Here is a 16,579-nt window from a genome sequence, read left to right as displayed (position 1 = left end):
CCCCCCCACCTCAACTCACACACACACACACACACACACAAACATACACACGCGCACACACATACACACAGACAAGAGGCTCAGTGTTCTTTAGCTCCACTAAGGCTATGCTAATATGACATATCTGGTGTTAGTTGGTGCCCATTCCAATGCAACACTTCCTCTAAAGGCCTCTGACATCACTTCCTGGAGTCAGTCTGGTCACATTCTGTATACAAAAACAATAACAATACCTATTCCTATATTGCATGAGGTGGTTATAATATTGAAAAGCTCTGCTTGCACACACACACACACACACACACACACACACACACACACACACACACACACACACACACACACACACACACACACACACACGCACACACTGTGAGTCAACAGGCTGGTGCTCCTGTGGAACTCACTCTGTCATGGTCTGCCGGAAGTGTTTGTGTGTGTGTGTTTTAGTGTGCACTGAGGGTTGTGTGTGTGTGGTTTGGTTGCAGTATCTAAGATTCAAGTCATTTGATACTTAATGTCTCCTGTTACAATGTTAGACATGGTCTGAAAGACTGTCTGTCTCTTTCTCTACCTGTCTTTCTCTACCTGTCTTTCTCTCATCTCCAATGCTGCATGCCTCCCCTGTGGACCCACTCTGCTGCAGGTAAGGGATTGGATTGGTGGTGTGATATAAGTTAGAAGATGACAGACAGGGGTACACCCTCCCACCCCCCACACACATACTTTTTCTTTCTTTCTGTCTTTCTTTTTTCTCTTGTTTCATTCTCTATCTCTCTCTCTCTCTCTCTCTCTCTCTCTCTCTCTCTCTCTCTCTCTCTCTCTCTCTCTCTCTCTCTCTCTCTCTCACTCTCATGGCTGACACCCAGAGACATTAGTAGTTCCTCCTCACCCTAGGCAGCAGAAGCTAAAATAAGTCTGGCCTTTAGCGAGCGCAGGAGAAGCACAAGATGTTCTGTACCAGGGATGATGGGGTCTCTTCCGAGGGGTACGGCAGGGATCGAGGACTGCGAGGGCCAGCGGAGGTGATGGGGCCTGATAGGACAGTTGAGGTGTGATGGCTAGAAAGCTGACGAGTTGGGTGTAACAGGAGAGGAAGAAGGTGTTCCTGTTGGGAGGGACTTCTGGAACTGGCTGGCCAGGGAGACGTCTCTCGACACTGCTGGTATAAGGACACACACAGGTGTCCCACTGACACCTCAGCCTGTGTGTATGCGGAACACACACCCACACACACAACCACACACACACACACACACACAGGGACAGGAGCTACAGTACCACCCCCTCACAGCTCCTTGTAGCCTGAGCAGCAGCTGTCTGGAGAGACCTCCTGCACTAACAGACTGGAGTGGCGGGGCGGGGGGCGGTAAGGGGGATGGAGGTGTGTGTGTGTGTGTTGGCGGGAGGGGAGTTGGGGGGGGGGGGGGTTAGGCTGTGAAACGGAACACCTGTTTGTTGTGGGTTCTCCAGATGACTGCTGTTGTCAGAGCCCTTATATTGCAGGAGGTGTGCGTGTGTTTTTCTGTGCGTGTGTGTGTGTGTGTGCATGTGCGTGTGGGTCTACCCCTTGACTTTTTGTCTCACACTGCCCTCTATCTGTGGCAGTTAGGCTTGGTAGCCATGGGGAACCAGGATACCAGCTGTGTGTGTACTGTATGTGTGTGTGTGAGTGTGTGTGTGTGTGTGAAGATGCTGGCCTCTGCATGTTGTTTGTCTTCATGGGAATAATCGTAATCTATCCTGTTCCCCTATAGCTATGTAAATGTGGTTGTGTAGATTCCGTGTATTACAAGATTACCAACTAGCTCAGTAAATTCACTCAGCGTAAGTCTGTGTTTATACAATATATGTGTGTGTTTCAGTCCCTGTTAGCATCATCAAAAATTGACACGGCTACCTCCCACTACTTCCGCCCCGGTCAGATGTGTGTGTGCACTCCAGGGACAGACAGACAGACGCTGGCTGTTTCTCGGCAGTGGGGCCCAGAGAGGAAGCGCTCCAGCGAGACTAAGATGGATTACAGACTACAGAGTCTGAGAGGGCTGGATTAGGGCAGTAGAATCTGTTTATAACCAGGCTGTAAAGAGGTCCCTCGGAGTAGAGCCCAGCGGAGTGACCCTGCTAATCCTGCCTGATTCTCAGCTAGCTAATCACAGGACAGAAGGAAAGGCCACAGGCCAATCACAAAGCTGGACAGAGGTGGGCTTTAAAAGTCAGAGGGCATTAGTGAAATGGGAAGAGGTGATAGGGCGGCTGCTGGACGATCATGGAGCTGGAGCTCAGGGCTCTTAAATTGTATTTCTGTGGAGAAACAGCATCGTGTGCCTGCGTTCCTGTTCCCCTTTCAACACTGGCTTTGACTCTTTTCTCTACATCCATTGTCAACTCGGAACACGTATATCTCCCACACTAGCCCCAAAACAGGCTCGTGTGTGTCTGTTAAGAATGTGTGTGTCTGATTCGTGCGTGTGTGTGAGCACCCCTCCCGTTCACAGGACCAGTCCCTCACCTATGGAGTGGGGGCATTTGTTTGTGGCTGGCTAACAGCTATCACATCTGAGGACTTGGCCTGACACAGTAGACAGTGAGAGAGATGAGTTCTTGCTCCTGCTCCAGTTGCCAATCCAGGCTTATTAATTATCTTTCCTGGAGAAGAAGGGGCCTGACATGAGCGCAACGTTGTTGAGTCTTGTGGTAATCATGTAAGTGACGCCTGGCCTGCAGCTCAGGGGGGATAAATGCCCCCCATATGGTGGACTGGCACGCCCGACTCCTCAAATTAGTCGCTCTCATCCCTCTCATTACAGACCGTCTTAATAAGGTGTGTATGTGTGAGGGGGGGGGGGCGGCAGACACGCGTTTGCACACAGGCACGTATCACTCATACCTTCGGGAGGAGAAAGCGAGAGAAAGATGGAAGAGGAGTTCTGCACACGAGGGGAGAGAGCGGCGGAGAGAGAGAGATTGAGAGAGAGAGATTGAGAGAGAGAGAGAGAGTGGGTGATTGAGGGTACGATGCAGGGGAGAGAGAGTTGAAGGAGAAAAATAAGTGGTCGAGCGAGAAAGGAAGAGGGATAGAGAAAAAGAAAGAGAGAGAGCGAGAGAGGCAGATGAGCAGTGGTAATAAATGAGTAGATGAGCTCTCCTGGTTGCAGGCCAGGTTGGCTGCTCCAGAGAGCTGGCACCATGCTGGCACAGTGCTGGCACAGCCTAAACACTGTCCCTACTTCCCCCTCTGCCTAAGATCACACCACACCAACTTAACTTTGGGCTCATCTCACCATCCTTTAATGCTGGCAGTCAGCAGATAAGAGCGAAAAAACAGCCTTGACTGTGCTCGAGTGCACATAGACTTGATTAGGAACACGGTTCCAGAACGTACCGTACGCTGGTGAACGGTGTTCTGCAGCAGAAGTCCTAGTTCTCTTTCTAAGAGAACATCCAGCTATATTATCCCAGTTCTGAAAAACACCTTTTATGGGGGTACCTTGGTGGTGCAGGAGTGCTTGGTGGTGCAGGAGGAAATGTCACCATGCCCTACTTCAGGGACATCACAGCTGGAGCGAGCCAGGCTCGGCATACAAACGCCAGTCACCACAGCACTGTCCAAATAGGCCGGACTAAATGACACTGGAATATGACAGGAAAGAAATGTGAGGAAAAGTTCTGGTGTCGGTCTGTAGAGTGGTCCTTATCTGTGCCCCCCCATCCTATCCCGGCCTCAGTCTAGGGAAGGGCAGGGTTGACCAGGAAGGGGGTTCTCAGGACAGCCTTAGTCAGCCTTAGTTGCGTCACAGACAGGCACTATCTCTCACAAAATTGTTTTACCATCGATGTGCAAAGACCTTCACTTCCTCCATCTAGGTTTAAAGTGACTGTAAAGCAGAACTGAAAATGAGTTTTAAGTTCATAACACCACAGACGAAAATGTGTTGTTAAATACCCATCCAAATTTGAATGAAAAAAACCACAGACAAGTATGTTAAATTAGGCTTTGAAATCGTGAGAAAATCAGCAGTCTTCTCTGCTTGAGACTGGGGGGGCGTGTCGCCTGAAGGAGCTGAAGCTCCGCCCCCTCAAATGTATGGAATTTAGCAACAACCTCAACAACTAGCTAAATCAATTGCAAATATAAGATTAGACCTACCTGCAGTTTCTGAGTGTTTTACGTGTCAATTACCTTGTCTTTGCATCTTTGACTGTGGTGCCTCTCTCTATGTTTGTAGACAGCGCCCTATGTGTTAAGCATCCAAACGGTGCGGTGTTGGAGACCCATCCCCATGAATGAATCACCAAGGTGGTGAGTGTTGGAGTGAGACGTTGGGCCTGTTTGCTGAGGCCCCCTCCAGATCCGGCTGTCTGCCTGCTGTGTTGAGCTGTCGGGATGTTAAGCCTCTCTGTCAGGGCCACCAGCCCCAGTCTGGCCTGGCAGAACAGCAGCTCGTGAGCTGGAGAGCCCTCACTGTCTGTCTGCCTGCTCCTCAATGGGCCCCATGAATGGAGCCTTTATCTGGAGCCTGGGCTGGGCTGGGGCTGCTGTTAGGACGCTTTCATTAGTCTTGAGTGCTGCGGTGTTTGTGAGGAGGGGTGTGTTACTCAAGGGGCGGGTGGGGGGGGGGGGGGGGGTATGGAGAGGGGGCTTTTATGTGTGTTTTTAGATGGTGTGTGTGTGTGTGTGTGTGTGAAGTTGGGAAAGGAAAGGTTTTGGACACTACTTGATTGTTTAGAGTGCAGCAGAATGGGAAGTAGGCCTATTGGGCTGTGGTGTGTGTGTGTGTGTGTGTGTAAGAGAGAGATTGTTTGGGAATTAGTGAAAGAGAAAAGCCATCCCTAAACATAATGTTGCCCTGGTGTTTGTGGAGAAGAGATGGGGTGGGAGAAGTTTGTCAAAGAGCACTTGGAGGGGGGACAGGGTGGGGTTCTGTATTGTCGCCCCCCCCCCCCCCCCCCCCCCCTCCCTCCCACTGCCAGCTGCCTACTACTCTGCTCCTGCTCAGCACAGTGCTGCTGAATAAATAATACAGACCCATCCACTCTGGAATAATGGTCACACACCGACAAACACACACACCGACAAACACACACACCGACAAACACACACACCGACAAACACACACACACACACACACAGACACACACTCTCAGAGTCTTGCACCTGTTTACCAAGCCGGGCTAAGCTGGGGCTGGAGTGGGACTATAATTGATTAGACCAGACTGGACTACTAGGCTAAGCCAGGTTCTTTTAAGGCAGCACACAACATATTGTCACGAAGCATAGAGCACCAACACATAGTTTACACCATGTTGACTGACACGCAACACATAGGTTGAACACTTGTGGCTGCCATAATGCAGTCACCCCTTCATAATTAAACAAATGTACATTATTTAATGAATTTGACTCAAGAATAACTCAAAGACTCAAGAAAAAGAATATGGGTAAATGGTCCAGGCGTGTGAGTGAGTCTGTTTGTGTGTCTTGTGCTATGTGTGTGTGTGTACAGAAAAGACTTCCTCTGTCTGGTGAACCCTGACCAACATGTACGAGAAAAGCATGTGTTCCAGACTGACGTTCTTAGTCTCTCTCCCTCACAGGGGTGAGAGAGGTCAGAGGAGGGATTGTTTGGGCACCATGCCCGCTGTACATCCCTGAGTGTCCCCTGTGTGGCCCCAGCAGCTAATGGACATGTTTATCAACACAGGACTGCCGCCCTGTCCAGATTTGACGTAACGGGGACAGACAGGTGGAGGACAGGATGGAGGTGGACAGAGCATAAGGCAGGAGTACAGTAGATGTACAGTACGCAGTGTTCCTTTGGAGGGGTTACCGCTAGTTACCGTTACCATGGAGTCGCTGACCTCCCCCCACCCCACCCCCTGTCCTCCACCCTTCTCCACGTTTCCTGTGTTCCTCATCCCCAGGAGGAGGGCCCCCTCGTCCCCTAATGCTCCCTGGGATTAGAGGGGTGTTTGCATCTTAGCTGGAGGGCGGCTGCACGGCGCCACCTGTGCCAGTAAAGAGGATCTGCACATAAACTCTCACACACACACACACACACACTGGTGCGGTAGAGAGGGTAAAAGGATTATGGATGGCCAGTTGGCTACAGAGACTCTGTCAGTCACTCAACAGGACAGTGGCCAGGCAGCCAGACAACCAGCCTGCCAGGCAGACAACCAGCCAGCCTCACAACCAGCCAACCAGACAGACAGCCAGACAACCAGCCATACAACCAGCCAACCAGCCATCCAGCCATCCATCCAGCCAGCCAGCCAGCCAGCCAGACAGACCACCAGCCATCCAGCCAGCTAGCCAGCTAGACAGGCAAACAGGCCACTTCTCAGGCTGCTGCACTGCTTCAGGGAGCTAGCTCCATCTAGCGACCTCTGCTGGTACTGCAGCTCTTAAGACAAGACTTGAGTGGTGTACAGTGAATGACTGTGTGTGTGTCTGTGTGTGACAGAGAGAGAGAGTTTGTGTATGTGTGTAATGCAAGCTTGTGCGTGCCGGCTGGGTGCCCCTTTCCTGGTCTCCCCTCTGCTGCCGCTCTGCACCAGCTTGGGGGGAGAGGGGGGTGTGGGGGGGAGAGGGGGGGGGTCTGGGCAGAGGGGCACCAGGAGGACCACGCTGTGTGCAGCTGGCGGGCTGAAATCTCCCTGCTCGCCCAGGGACGGGCATTTCCCCTGGGTCCCCACTCAATCTGCCTGCCCTGTGGCTGCCCTCGCCAGCCCTCGCCAGCCCTAGCCTCAGCCCCAGCCCCAGCCTCAGCCCCAGCCCCAGCCCCAGCCTCAGCCTCAGCCCCAGCCCCAGCCCTAAACCCAACCACAGCCTCATCCTAGTTGTTGTTCTCCCAGCTCTGTAGCAGAGAAATTCCAACAGGGGTTTTCCATATACAGAGACACTAAAACGAGAACACCCCCCCCCCCCTCACCTCCTCCCACACACATCCCCCCTCACCACCACCCCCTCACCTCCTCCCCCAGCCTGGTAATGACACTAATGCAGCCTAAGTGGATTGTCTTTAGCCAGCCCTTGATTCACCTAAGATGTCTGAGAGGCCTGGGTTAGCAGAGCTGCTGTGCACAGGGTCAGCCCTTCTGCCTTGGATAATTACACACTCACACACACACTCACTCTCACGCATGCACACACACTCACACACATACATGCACACACACACACACACACACATTTCTGAGGGTTTTACTCAAGCGGTTACCCGCCTCAACCCTAGATTTACCTGGCTGATGTTGGGGTGACATGACCTTCCTCTCTGTAAGGGGATGAACTACCCCTAAGACTCTCAAACACAGACAAGCTCTCTGGCTTTACTCCTCACCTCTCCTCTCCTCACCTCTGCCCTCCTTATCTCTCCTGTCCTCTACCCTTCTCTCCTCTCCCCTCCTCTCCCCTCCTCTCCTCTCCCCTCCTCTCCTCTCTCATGTGACAGGTAGCCTCTTCCCTAGTTAGCCACCTAGCCAAACTGACAAAGTGGCTCCAGCCGTTTTCCCTCAGCAAGCTGCTACATGGTGAGAGAGACAGCAGAGCAGGCAACTGCCAGATCTCTCTCTCTTATTCTGTCTCTTCACCTGTTCCGCCTCCCTTCCCTTCTCTCACCCTCTCTGCCTGCTTGACTTTGACTTTCATTCTTTGTCTCTTTCTTTATCTCCAATACTCTGCCAATTTTATTAGTCCATTCCTCCAGCCCTCCCTCCATCCCTCTCTGGGCTGCTGCTGCTGTCCATGTCTCTGCCCACGTGTGGGTACCCAAGCTGGGCCAGCGATGGCGGCTGTCTCTGGCGGTGCCCACTGGCCAGGCAGGCGGGCAGGCGGGCTGGTGCGGGCTGGTGCGGTCTGGAGCGCGCGGGCGGTGTGTTTGTGTGTGTATGTGTGTGCTGGAACGTGGCAGGGCGTCGGTCCCAGGGTACCCATCACAAGCCCATCTTTAAGCCATCTGCAAACCGGAGCAGCTCTGGCCAAAGCGTTAAATTAAATCCCTGTTCAGGCTGATTAACAAATGGCTGTTTAGTTTACCCCCCCCCCCCCCTCCCCCCCTGAAATGGAAAAACAGATTCTGCCCAATGAGTGAGTGGGAGGAAGAAGGTGTGAGCGTTCCACCAGTCTCAGGAGAGAACCGACCTGCCTCTGCTGTGGAGGTGGTTTGGAGCCACATTCTGGGGTTGCGGTAGCTCAACAGGCCTTCATGCCTGTCTGTCTGTCTCTACCTGTATGTCTCTCTGTCTGTTTGGGGGTGGTCTCTCTTGCTCTGCCTACCTGTCTCCCTCTCCTCCTCTCTCTCTCCCTACCTGTGTCGCTCTGTCTAAAGCCTAGTCCAAGTCCATGTCTCTCCTCCCATCACCACCTGCCTGTCTCTGCTTCCGAATAAATGAACAGTTAATCTGGACCAGTAATGCGCTGCCATGCAGTATGCTGTTTTAATTGTCCAATTGGAATGGTTGGACGGGTCTCTGTCACAGCTGATACAGAGGCAGGCTGGGAATCTGAGTCTTCTCTTTGGCTGTCTGAGCTGTTTACCTCTGACTGCAATTTGAAGTTGGAACTACAGGAAGTCTCTACGGAGCTGCAAACACATTCAGTCTCCTCTGCCTGTTTAGTTGTCTTGTCTGTCATCCTGGTTAGTTTCTCATTGGTATGTATGTATATTGGAGACAGGCTGTTCTCACCACCAGTCCAAACTAGAGACATCATTCATGCCTATTCCATAGCTAGAGTCATTATTGTCCAAGCCAAGAGCGAACGGTTTGACAGAACGTGATTGAATGAGTTAAGTGTTGGATCTGTCGTTCTATCAACTGTCTCCTTCTGTTCCACCTCTGGCTGACCCCTCATGCAGCCGTGTGTCTGGCCTCTTTGTGCTAGGTGGCTAAGACCTAACACACACTCCACAGCATAGAGTGATGGTCACCATGGGCAAGCTGACTCAATGGGCAGTTGGAGTTAGACTCTGGTCAGTTCTGGCTTGGACCGACTCAAACTAGTTGGAAAATGTTTAACTTTAGAGATCATCATCTTGTTTTTGGAAAAGCAATTACACCCGCCCCCCCAACCCCCTCCGCATGTGTACAGTGTGTATATGTGCATTTGCGTGTGATCAGAGCTGTAATTTATTTCTGTGCCAACGATGTGTGACTCGGAGATCCTGTGAATGCACTGTGCCGAGGGCGTCTCCTGTCTGTCTGTCTGCCTCTCCCCACTGCGACCCACCATCAGCTGTTACCCCCCGCCCCCCCCCCCCCCCCCCCCGCCCCCACCCGACCCCCCGCCTCCCCTCACCGTGCCGACAGAGACCCCCGTCTCCTCAAATTAACATGAGCAGGTGTTTTTCTCTGATGTGTTAATTAAGAAAAGCTGCTGTCATTATGCTTTAAGTGGATGTTACAAATAGAACATGTTGTTTATTTTCTCTTCCAGTGAAAAAAAGGTGATCATAGCTGTCACAGAGACATGTGTGTCTGTGTGTGGGGGGGTGCGTGAGTGTGTTCATGTGTTTGTGTATACATCTTACAGTGTGTCTGACTGTGTACTGTATAATACGTGTGTGTGTGAGTGCCTCTCTGTAGGAACATTACATTCTGTGGAATTGAACAGCAGTGAATAATACGAGTTGAAAAGATTCTGCTGTCTTTTCTCAGAGAATCTTCCAGAATATTTTTTTCATCAACACGTAAAAGAGGCTGGACCATTGACCTGGTACTGTATGAACTGATGCAGATCTTCTACCATTAGACCTAAGTGACATGCATGTTCTCAACACTAGATTGGCTCTGCTGTGCCAATGCTCCCAACTCTTATCACTCAGTCCACAGTATCGAGGATGACTGTTTCAGATCCTGCAGTCAAACCCTGCTCCCTCTCTCCTGGGCTTCTCTGCATTGTTTCCTGAGTGGAGGCAAGTGTTCCCCACTGCTGGCAGAGTGTGATGCGGAGCGACAGGGCGCTGCTGGTGGTGTGGTGGCAGCGCTGACACCCCTGTAATCCAGCTCCCAGTGATCCCCATCAGCAGGCTGCTTCGCTGGGTAATGCGCCGTCACCAGCTGCTTAGCAAATGTTGTTGTTCGCCGCTCCAGCAGGGAGGGGGTTAAAGGTGTGCGACACACGGACCCCCGCAGCACCCATCCGACCTCCCCCGCTGCCCGCTCCCACTCTGGAACCCTATAACCCTCCCCCACCACACGAGGAGACCTCCTGGGGGCAGACATGATGGTCCCCACCCCTACACCTGTCCACTGGCCTTGCCAAGCAAATATGGCGGCAGGGACATCAGCTCAGAATTTGTAAACATGTTTTTGTCATGTTTTATCCTGGTAATCCGGTTAGCTGACAGGATCTGAGTGAGTCATGCCGATAGTGAGTGGATGCGTGTGTGGGTCTGATACGGGGATATGTGTGGGATATCAGGACTGGTGGATGTTGGTGATAGCAGCACTGTGGGACTGAGGAGAGGGACCATAGAGGAGAGCAGTGTGTCTGTGTGGGAGCACAGCTGTTGTCGGTTGATTGAGAAGGCTTACTGGGTTCTATCCAAAATGTTAAAGCTACCTACTGCTTCTTGCCATCCCTACAGAGATATGTATTTAAACGCCACACCTCTACGCTCCCCCGCCCCCCCTTCTCTCTCCAGGTGAGTACATCAAGAACTGGCGGCCTCGCTACTTCCTCCTCAAGACAGACGGCTCCTTCATTGGCTACAAGGAGAAGCCCCAGGATGCAGACCTGCCCTACCCTCTCAACAACTTCTCAGTGGCCAGTGAGTCCTCCACACACCTTGCCCAGCTCGACTGAGTCCAGCCAACTCATGTGGAACCGATTGGATCCAACATTAGTTTTCCAGACAGTGACATTTTACTGCCAATCCACAGTACCTAAACCAGATTGAGTGCAACTCAGATTGACTCCTCAGTAATGCTTTATGAAAAGGACCTTGAATAACAAATGATTAGTGAAAAATAATAGGTAAATTAATTACAAAAATAACTTATTAGTAAATAGAACCATGGACAGTATGAGGTCAATGCAGGAACAAAACCACGGCTCAGGTGGAGTCTGACAACCTTCATTCCAAACATTTGTTAATAGTTATTTAATTATCTCCATCTTATCATAGTGTGACTGCCTCCTCTCCCTCCTGCAGCGTACTGTGACAGCGTCGGTGGGCTGTACAACGTCAAAGGGCTGATTATACCCTCTCGCTAATTAACCCTTTCATCATCCTCCCGCAGCCTGCAGCTGCCAGATGATGATGAGCATGTTAACGTCGTTAACGAGTGTGAGCGAGAGCTATTCATCTGTTAATGAGTTAACAAGGAGATGACTGGAAAACCCATTCTTACAACTATGGTGCCTCTATTCAACTCCGCAAAGAGGCCCACCCCGACCCAGTGGGCCAGAGGATAATATTTAAATACAAGGTTGTTGTTTTGATGTTCCCAAAACTTCCCTGGCAAGGGAAGGGATGTTCCCTGGGAGTCAGATGGCTGAGCGGTTAGGGAATCAGGCTAGTGATCAGAAGGTTGCCGGTTCGGTTTCCCGGCGTGCCAAATGACGTTGTGTCCTTGGGCAAGGCACTTCACCCTACTTGCCTCGGGGGGAATGTTCCTGTATTTACTGTAAGTCGCTCTGGATAAGAGCGTCTGCTAAATGACTACGTGTAAATGTAATGTAAATGTAACCCGACATAAGCTGACAGGCACTAAGCTCGTCAAAACATTAGACACCTTGGCACGAGTTCTGCTCCCGCGATAGGCCAGACAAATACCAGAAACAACCCCAAACCAACCTCTACAAATACTGCTGCTTCAGTGTCGGTTGCTAGATAGGCTTTCTCAGGAAAAAAAGGTGGTTAGTCTGTCCAGAAAAAAAGGTTCCTTCAAAAAAGGAAAGGTTGTAGGACAGCATGAGTGGGAAGAGAAAGAGAGAGAGATGGGATAGGGGAAAGAGGAAGATGAGAATGATTGAATCTAACTGGAGAGGAGGAGGAGAAGGAGGAGGAAGAGGAGAATATGTGAGGAGATGTGGAGAAGAGGGGAAGGAGGCTGGGTGACAAAAGAGGGGAGGGAGGGGAGGGAGAGAGATGGAGAGTGATGGAGAGAGAGTGGACGGAAGAGGGAGGAGGAGAGAGAGAAGGGGGAGGAAAGGAGGGCTCGTGGGTGGCAGGATAGCCAGGCCCATACATCCGGCTCTGGCTGCTTGGCAGAGGGGTGGCAGTGCCACATCTGTTGCCCAAAGCTGGGAGGCCAGGTGGTGCTGGGAGGCTGGGCTGGTCAAATGGACAGAGATGGTTCAGGACAGCACATAATGGAGCCCAGGAGAGGGGCACACACATTCACTCACTCACGCACACACAACGTCTCACTCTCTCTCTTTCACACACGCACACACACACACGAACACACACACACACACACCCACACACACATCCTCAATTCAGCCTTCTGATAGCTTTCGACTGTGTTTGTCTAGCTAACCTTTAGCTCTATCCTCGTGCTAGCCTTAGCTCTGAGCTAGAATCACTCTGTGTGTTCTGGAGTGACCCAACAGACAGCCACGGTCCCCGGTCCATCCTTCACACTCTCCAGGTGCTGTGTTGTGGCCAGCGTCGCTGCCAGCCCTGGTGTGACAATGAGACTCTGTCTGCTGTCGGCGTGCCGGCGGTAACACTGCCGTGACCTTGCTTTCCGCGGGCACGACGGGAGCCCTCATTCCGTTATTCCGTTAGTGGGACTCGTAGAGGTGCAGCGCGGCGTCTGATTTCACCTGGGTCGTCATTAACCTTCCTGTCTATATATAGGCCTCCACACACCAAGGGCTGGCGGAGAGGAGGAGAGAGGAGAGGAGGGAAGAGGAGGGGAGAGGAGAGGTGAGGAGAGGAAATGAGGGGAGAGGAGTGGAAAGGGGGGGGAGAGGAAAAAGTCACTATACATTTCAAAGTCCCAAATTCCTCATCTGTCCTCACAAACACAGCGAGTGACCATTGTCCTCAGTAACAACCCGGCGCCTCCTTTGATACTAAACCTCTGTCTGTGTGTGCCTCCTACTTGCTTCATGGTTGCTTCATCCTCTCCTCCTTCTCTTCCTCTCCTCCTCCTCTTCCTCCTCTGTGTGCGTCAGAATGCCAGCTGATGAAGACAGAGCGACCAAAGCCCAACACCTTCATCATCAGGTGTCTCCAGTGGACCACAGTGATAGAGAGAACCTTCCATGTCGACACTCCCGAGGAGAGGTGGGCTTCCTTCTCCCCACGACACCAAAAACACACGGGATACTGTGTGTGTGTCGCTGCATAACACCGCAGTACAAAAGGGCTTCATAGAGCTACAGTAGTATATTAAGACTGTCTTAACATGACTGTTGATGTATTATTCATTTAGCAGACTCTTTTATCCGAGGCGACGTGCAAACAGTGCAGACTACATTACAAGCGCTCGTCAGAATGCCATTCTTGCATCTGTAAAAACAGACAGTCACTTTGTTTGCTTTGTGTCTGCCCTGGAGCAGCCCACAGCTACACATAGTGCTATTCAGACGGGGCAGGTGACTGCAGGGGCGATGGTGGGGGTGGACGGTTGGACGGGTGAGTGAGTGTAGGCGGGCAGGCGGGCAAAAAGAAACCTTTCCATGTAGGAGCGGCTTCCTCTCTCCAGATGCTCTTCTTCTAGGAACCAAGCTGTTTGTCTCCTGAATGAACAGCTTTGCCCAGAAGACTCCTGATAATAAGATGTGGTGTGTGTGTGTGTGTGTGAGCATGTGTGTGCGTGTCTCTCTGAGGAAGGGAGCTGTTTGAGAAACCGTTAGGGGCAGAGCAGAGGAGGAGGGAGGACAGGAAGACAGATGTTGATGTTAAACACTGTTTCCTGCCAGGGAGTGATGGGGAACAGAGCTATTACAGCTTCCCTCTGGAGATGCATGAAGGCCCACATCAGCCCGGCAGACGTCTCTGTAGTGCTGAGTAGACTTGATAGGTCTAAGTAACATGGACACCGTGTCCCTTCTCCTATACATATCTTGCCTTCACCTATCCAGTGTGATGTTTGTGCTTCTGTTCAGGCATATGTGTGTGCACGGCAGATATGAATGCCGTGCATGTTTGTAACTGCTCCACTGTACCCGCCTGGCATTGGCCCAGGAGCGACAGACACGGCCGTAAGGAGAGAGGGTGGCACACGATGGCACGATGCCCAACTGTAGGCAGCCCCATTATCTCTCATTAGCACAAAAAACCGCATTATAGTAAAAAGTGAACAGGGAGTGCTGGCGTTCGTTTGCATGACCTTGAGAGAAGTCCTGTTGCTTAATGTATACAGTACAAGTGTGCACACAGTTACACACACACACACACACTTTCTACACATGAACATGCTGACACACACACAAACACACACACACAAACACAGGCACCTTTGTTCACAGCAGAAGCTTCGTTTGCTCTTGTTCATCATGTGTAGGGGAAGTTCCGAAACTTCAGAGCACAGCTGACTTCTCCTATCACTGAAAAGACTCTGGAGCTAAACCATCCATGTGACAAACTGTGTATGTCCAAACCACTTCCACCATACTAGCCTAGCTTTGAACTCCCAGTCCTCCTTCCAGCCCAACTGTGGAGGCAATACTGCAGAGCTGCTGTTAGCGGAGGACCTCAGTGTCCTCACACAAACCATGTATTTGTCATCATTACGCACACACGCAGGCTTACACACCCTGATGCATGGCTGCATATCTGCCACAGATGTTGGAACAGAACGACAAATGAGAACTCGTTTGTCAGCACATTGTGTTCTCCAACACTGAGGGCCCAACAGACCATTAGGACCTGGTTAGAGGGTGGAGACTACAGCTTTTAGTGGTAGAGTTACTCCTAAGCATCATGGGTGAAGCTTGAAGGCTCTGTTGGGGTACATATTGTAAAGGTATCGGTGTGTGCGTGTGTGTGTGTCTGTGTGTTTGCGTGTGTGTCTGTACAACATGCAGCTGTGTGGGCGCGCACCTGAATCTTCAACAATCTGTTTTTGGTATCATGCAGAGTAATGTGTTTCTCTCTCTAACTAGCTGGTGTGTGTGTGTGTTGTAGAGAGGAGTGGACAGAGGCCATCCAGATGGTAGCAGATAAACTCCAAAGACAGGAGGAGGAGAGGATCCAGTGTAGCCCCTCCTCCCCCTCCTCCCAGATCCACAACATAGGGGAGGAGGAGATGGACACCTCCACCACACACCACAAACGCAAGGTAACACACACACAAACACACACACCACAAACGCAAGGTAACACACGCACACACACTCTACCTTTACCCTTTGTAAGGATGAACTTTATATAAAAAAATGCATTACTCTCCTGTGCTTTCTTATTGGTTATTCAAACTTTTTAATAATTACTTTTTTTTTTTTTTACTTACCTTTCCTCTGCAGACTATGAATGACTTTGACTACTTAAAACTACTTGGAAAAGGCACTTTTGGTAAAGTCATTCTAGTCAGGGAGAAGGCCAGTGGGAAATATTATGCAATGAAGATTCTGAAGAAAGAAGTGATTATTGCCAAGGTAAGAGTGTGGGTTAGATAGGGTCAGACAGTGTTGACACTTTCACCAAGATAGACCCACAGCACAGATGATCATCACATAAACCATATATCCAGGAGCTTAACATCAGGCAATATACAGTATATCTTTGGTGTTGTGATAGATTGTTGGCTTTGAGATATCATGCAACACTACTTTGTGTCATTAGCCAGTTGTTGTATTTCAACAGTTAGAGATTAGGGCTGCTGAAACAGCTGTTGCTCATTACCTTGAGTGTGGTCCATATGACAGTGATGTTGAGTGGGAGAAACATCTGTTCCCCTCTCCTCTATCTCCCTCTGCAGGATGAAGTGGCGCACACACTCACGGAGAGCAGAGTATTAAAAAACACTCGGCATCCTTTCTTAACTGTGAGTAACCTTCTGGAGAACTGGAAACACAACCACAACCACACACACACACATGCACATGCACATGTAGTGATACATGTATTGTACATGTAACTGAGGCTCTGGGGACTAATTATGCTGGTGTGTGTGAGGTGTTAGACAGGACGGAGTCGGCTGGAGCGCTGCATCTGTCAGACAACACAGCAGCTTTACATCTGTCACACACACACACACATACACACACACACACACACACCACCCAGTGCTTATTCCAGTCACAATCCAGATGCTGTGTTTTGCTGTTTATGTGAAGATGTGCTGTACTGTACACAGCCCCCCACCAGGCAGACACATGAGATGTCTAACACATGGGCTCACCTCTGGCTCACTTGGAACTTGAGGCCCACTGAGAGACAGAGAGCAACTGTTCTGCTGTTTATGGCGTCCCTGAATAGGAAACTGCTGGGGGAAACTCCATGTAAACACACACACACGTTTAGTTTTTTTGTCTGTGATGTTTTAATGGTGTATTTCTGTCCCCTGTTCCAGTCACTGAAGTATTCATTCCAGACTAAAGACCGCTTGTGCTTTGTCATGGAGTATGTGAACGGAGGAGAGGTAAGTCCAGCATGCACACACATACACACACACA

The 16,579-nt window shown here is 50.7% G+C and overlaps 1 protein-coding gene across 2 annotated transcripts in view; it reads left to right on the top strand.

Moving 5' to 3' along the window:
- Positions 1-16,579, top strand: part of LOC124473588 (RAC-gamma serine/threonine-protein kinase) — a 35,106-nt gene that overhangs the window by 10,515 nt on the left and 8,012 nt on the right. Inside the window, exons 2-8 of one of the 2 annotated variants that reach the window (XM_047029178.1) lie at positions 10,647-10,772; positions 12,813-12,881; positions 13,133-13,244; positions 15,090-15,243; positions 15,428-15,559; positions 15,883-15,948; positions 16,477-16,545. In XM_047029178.1, coding sequence (XP_046885134.1) covers positions 10,647-10,772; positions 12,813-12,881; positions 13,133-13,244; positions 15,090-15,243; positions 15,428-15,559; positions 15,883-15,948; positions 16,477-16,545 — 728 coding nt within the window. The remainder of the gene's footprint in view (positions 1-10,646; positions 10,773-12,812; positions 12,882-13,132; positions 13,245-15,089; positions 15,244-15,427; positions 15,560-15,882; positions 15,949-16,476; positions 16,546-16,579) is intronic. The other variant, XM_047029179.1, reaches the window with a different exon arrangement.

This window comes from Hypomesus transpacificus, chromosome 11, assembly GCF_021917145.1.
Source record: "Hypomesus transpacificus isolate Combined female chromosome 11, fHypTra1, whole genome shotgun sequence".
Taxonomy (NCBI): domain Eukaryota; kingdom Metazoa; phylum Chordata; class Actinopteri; order Osmeriformes; family Osmeridae; genus Hypomesus; species Hypomesus transpacificus.
This window is presented reverse-complemented; position numbering and strand designations above follow the sequence as displayed.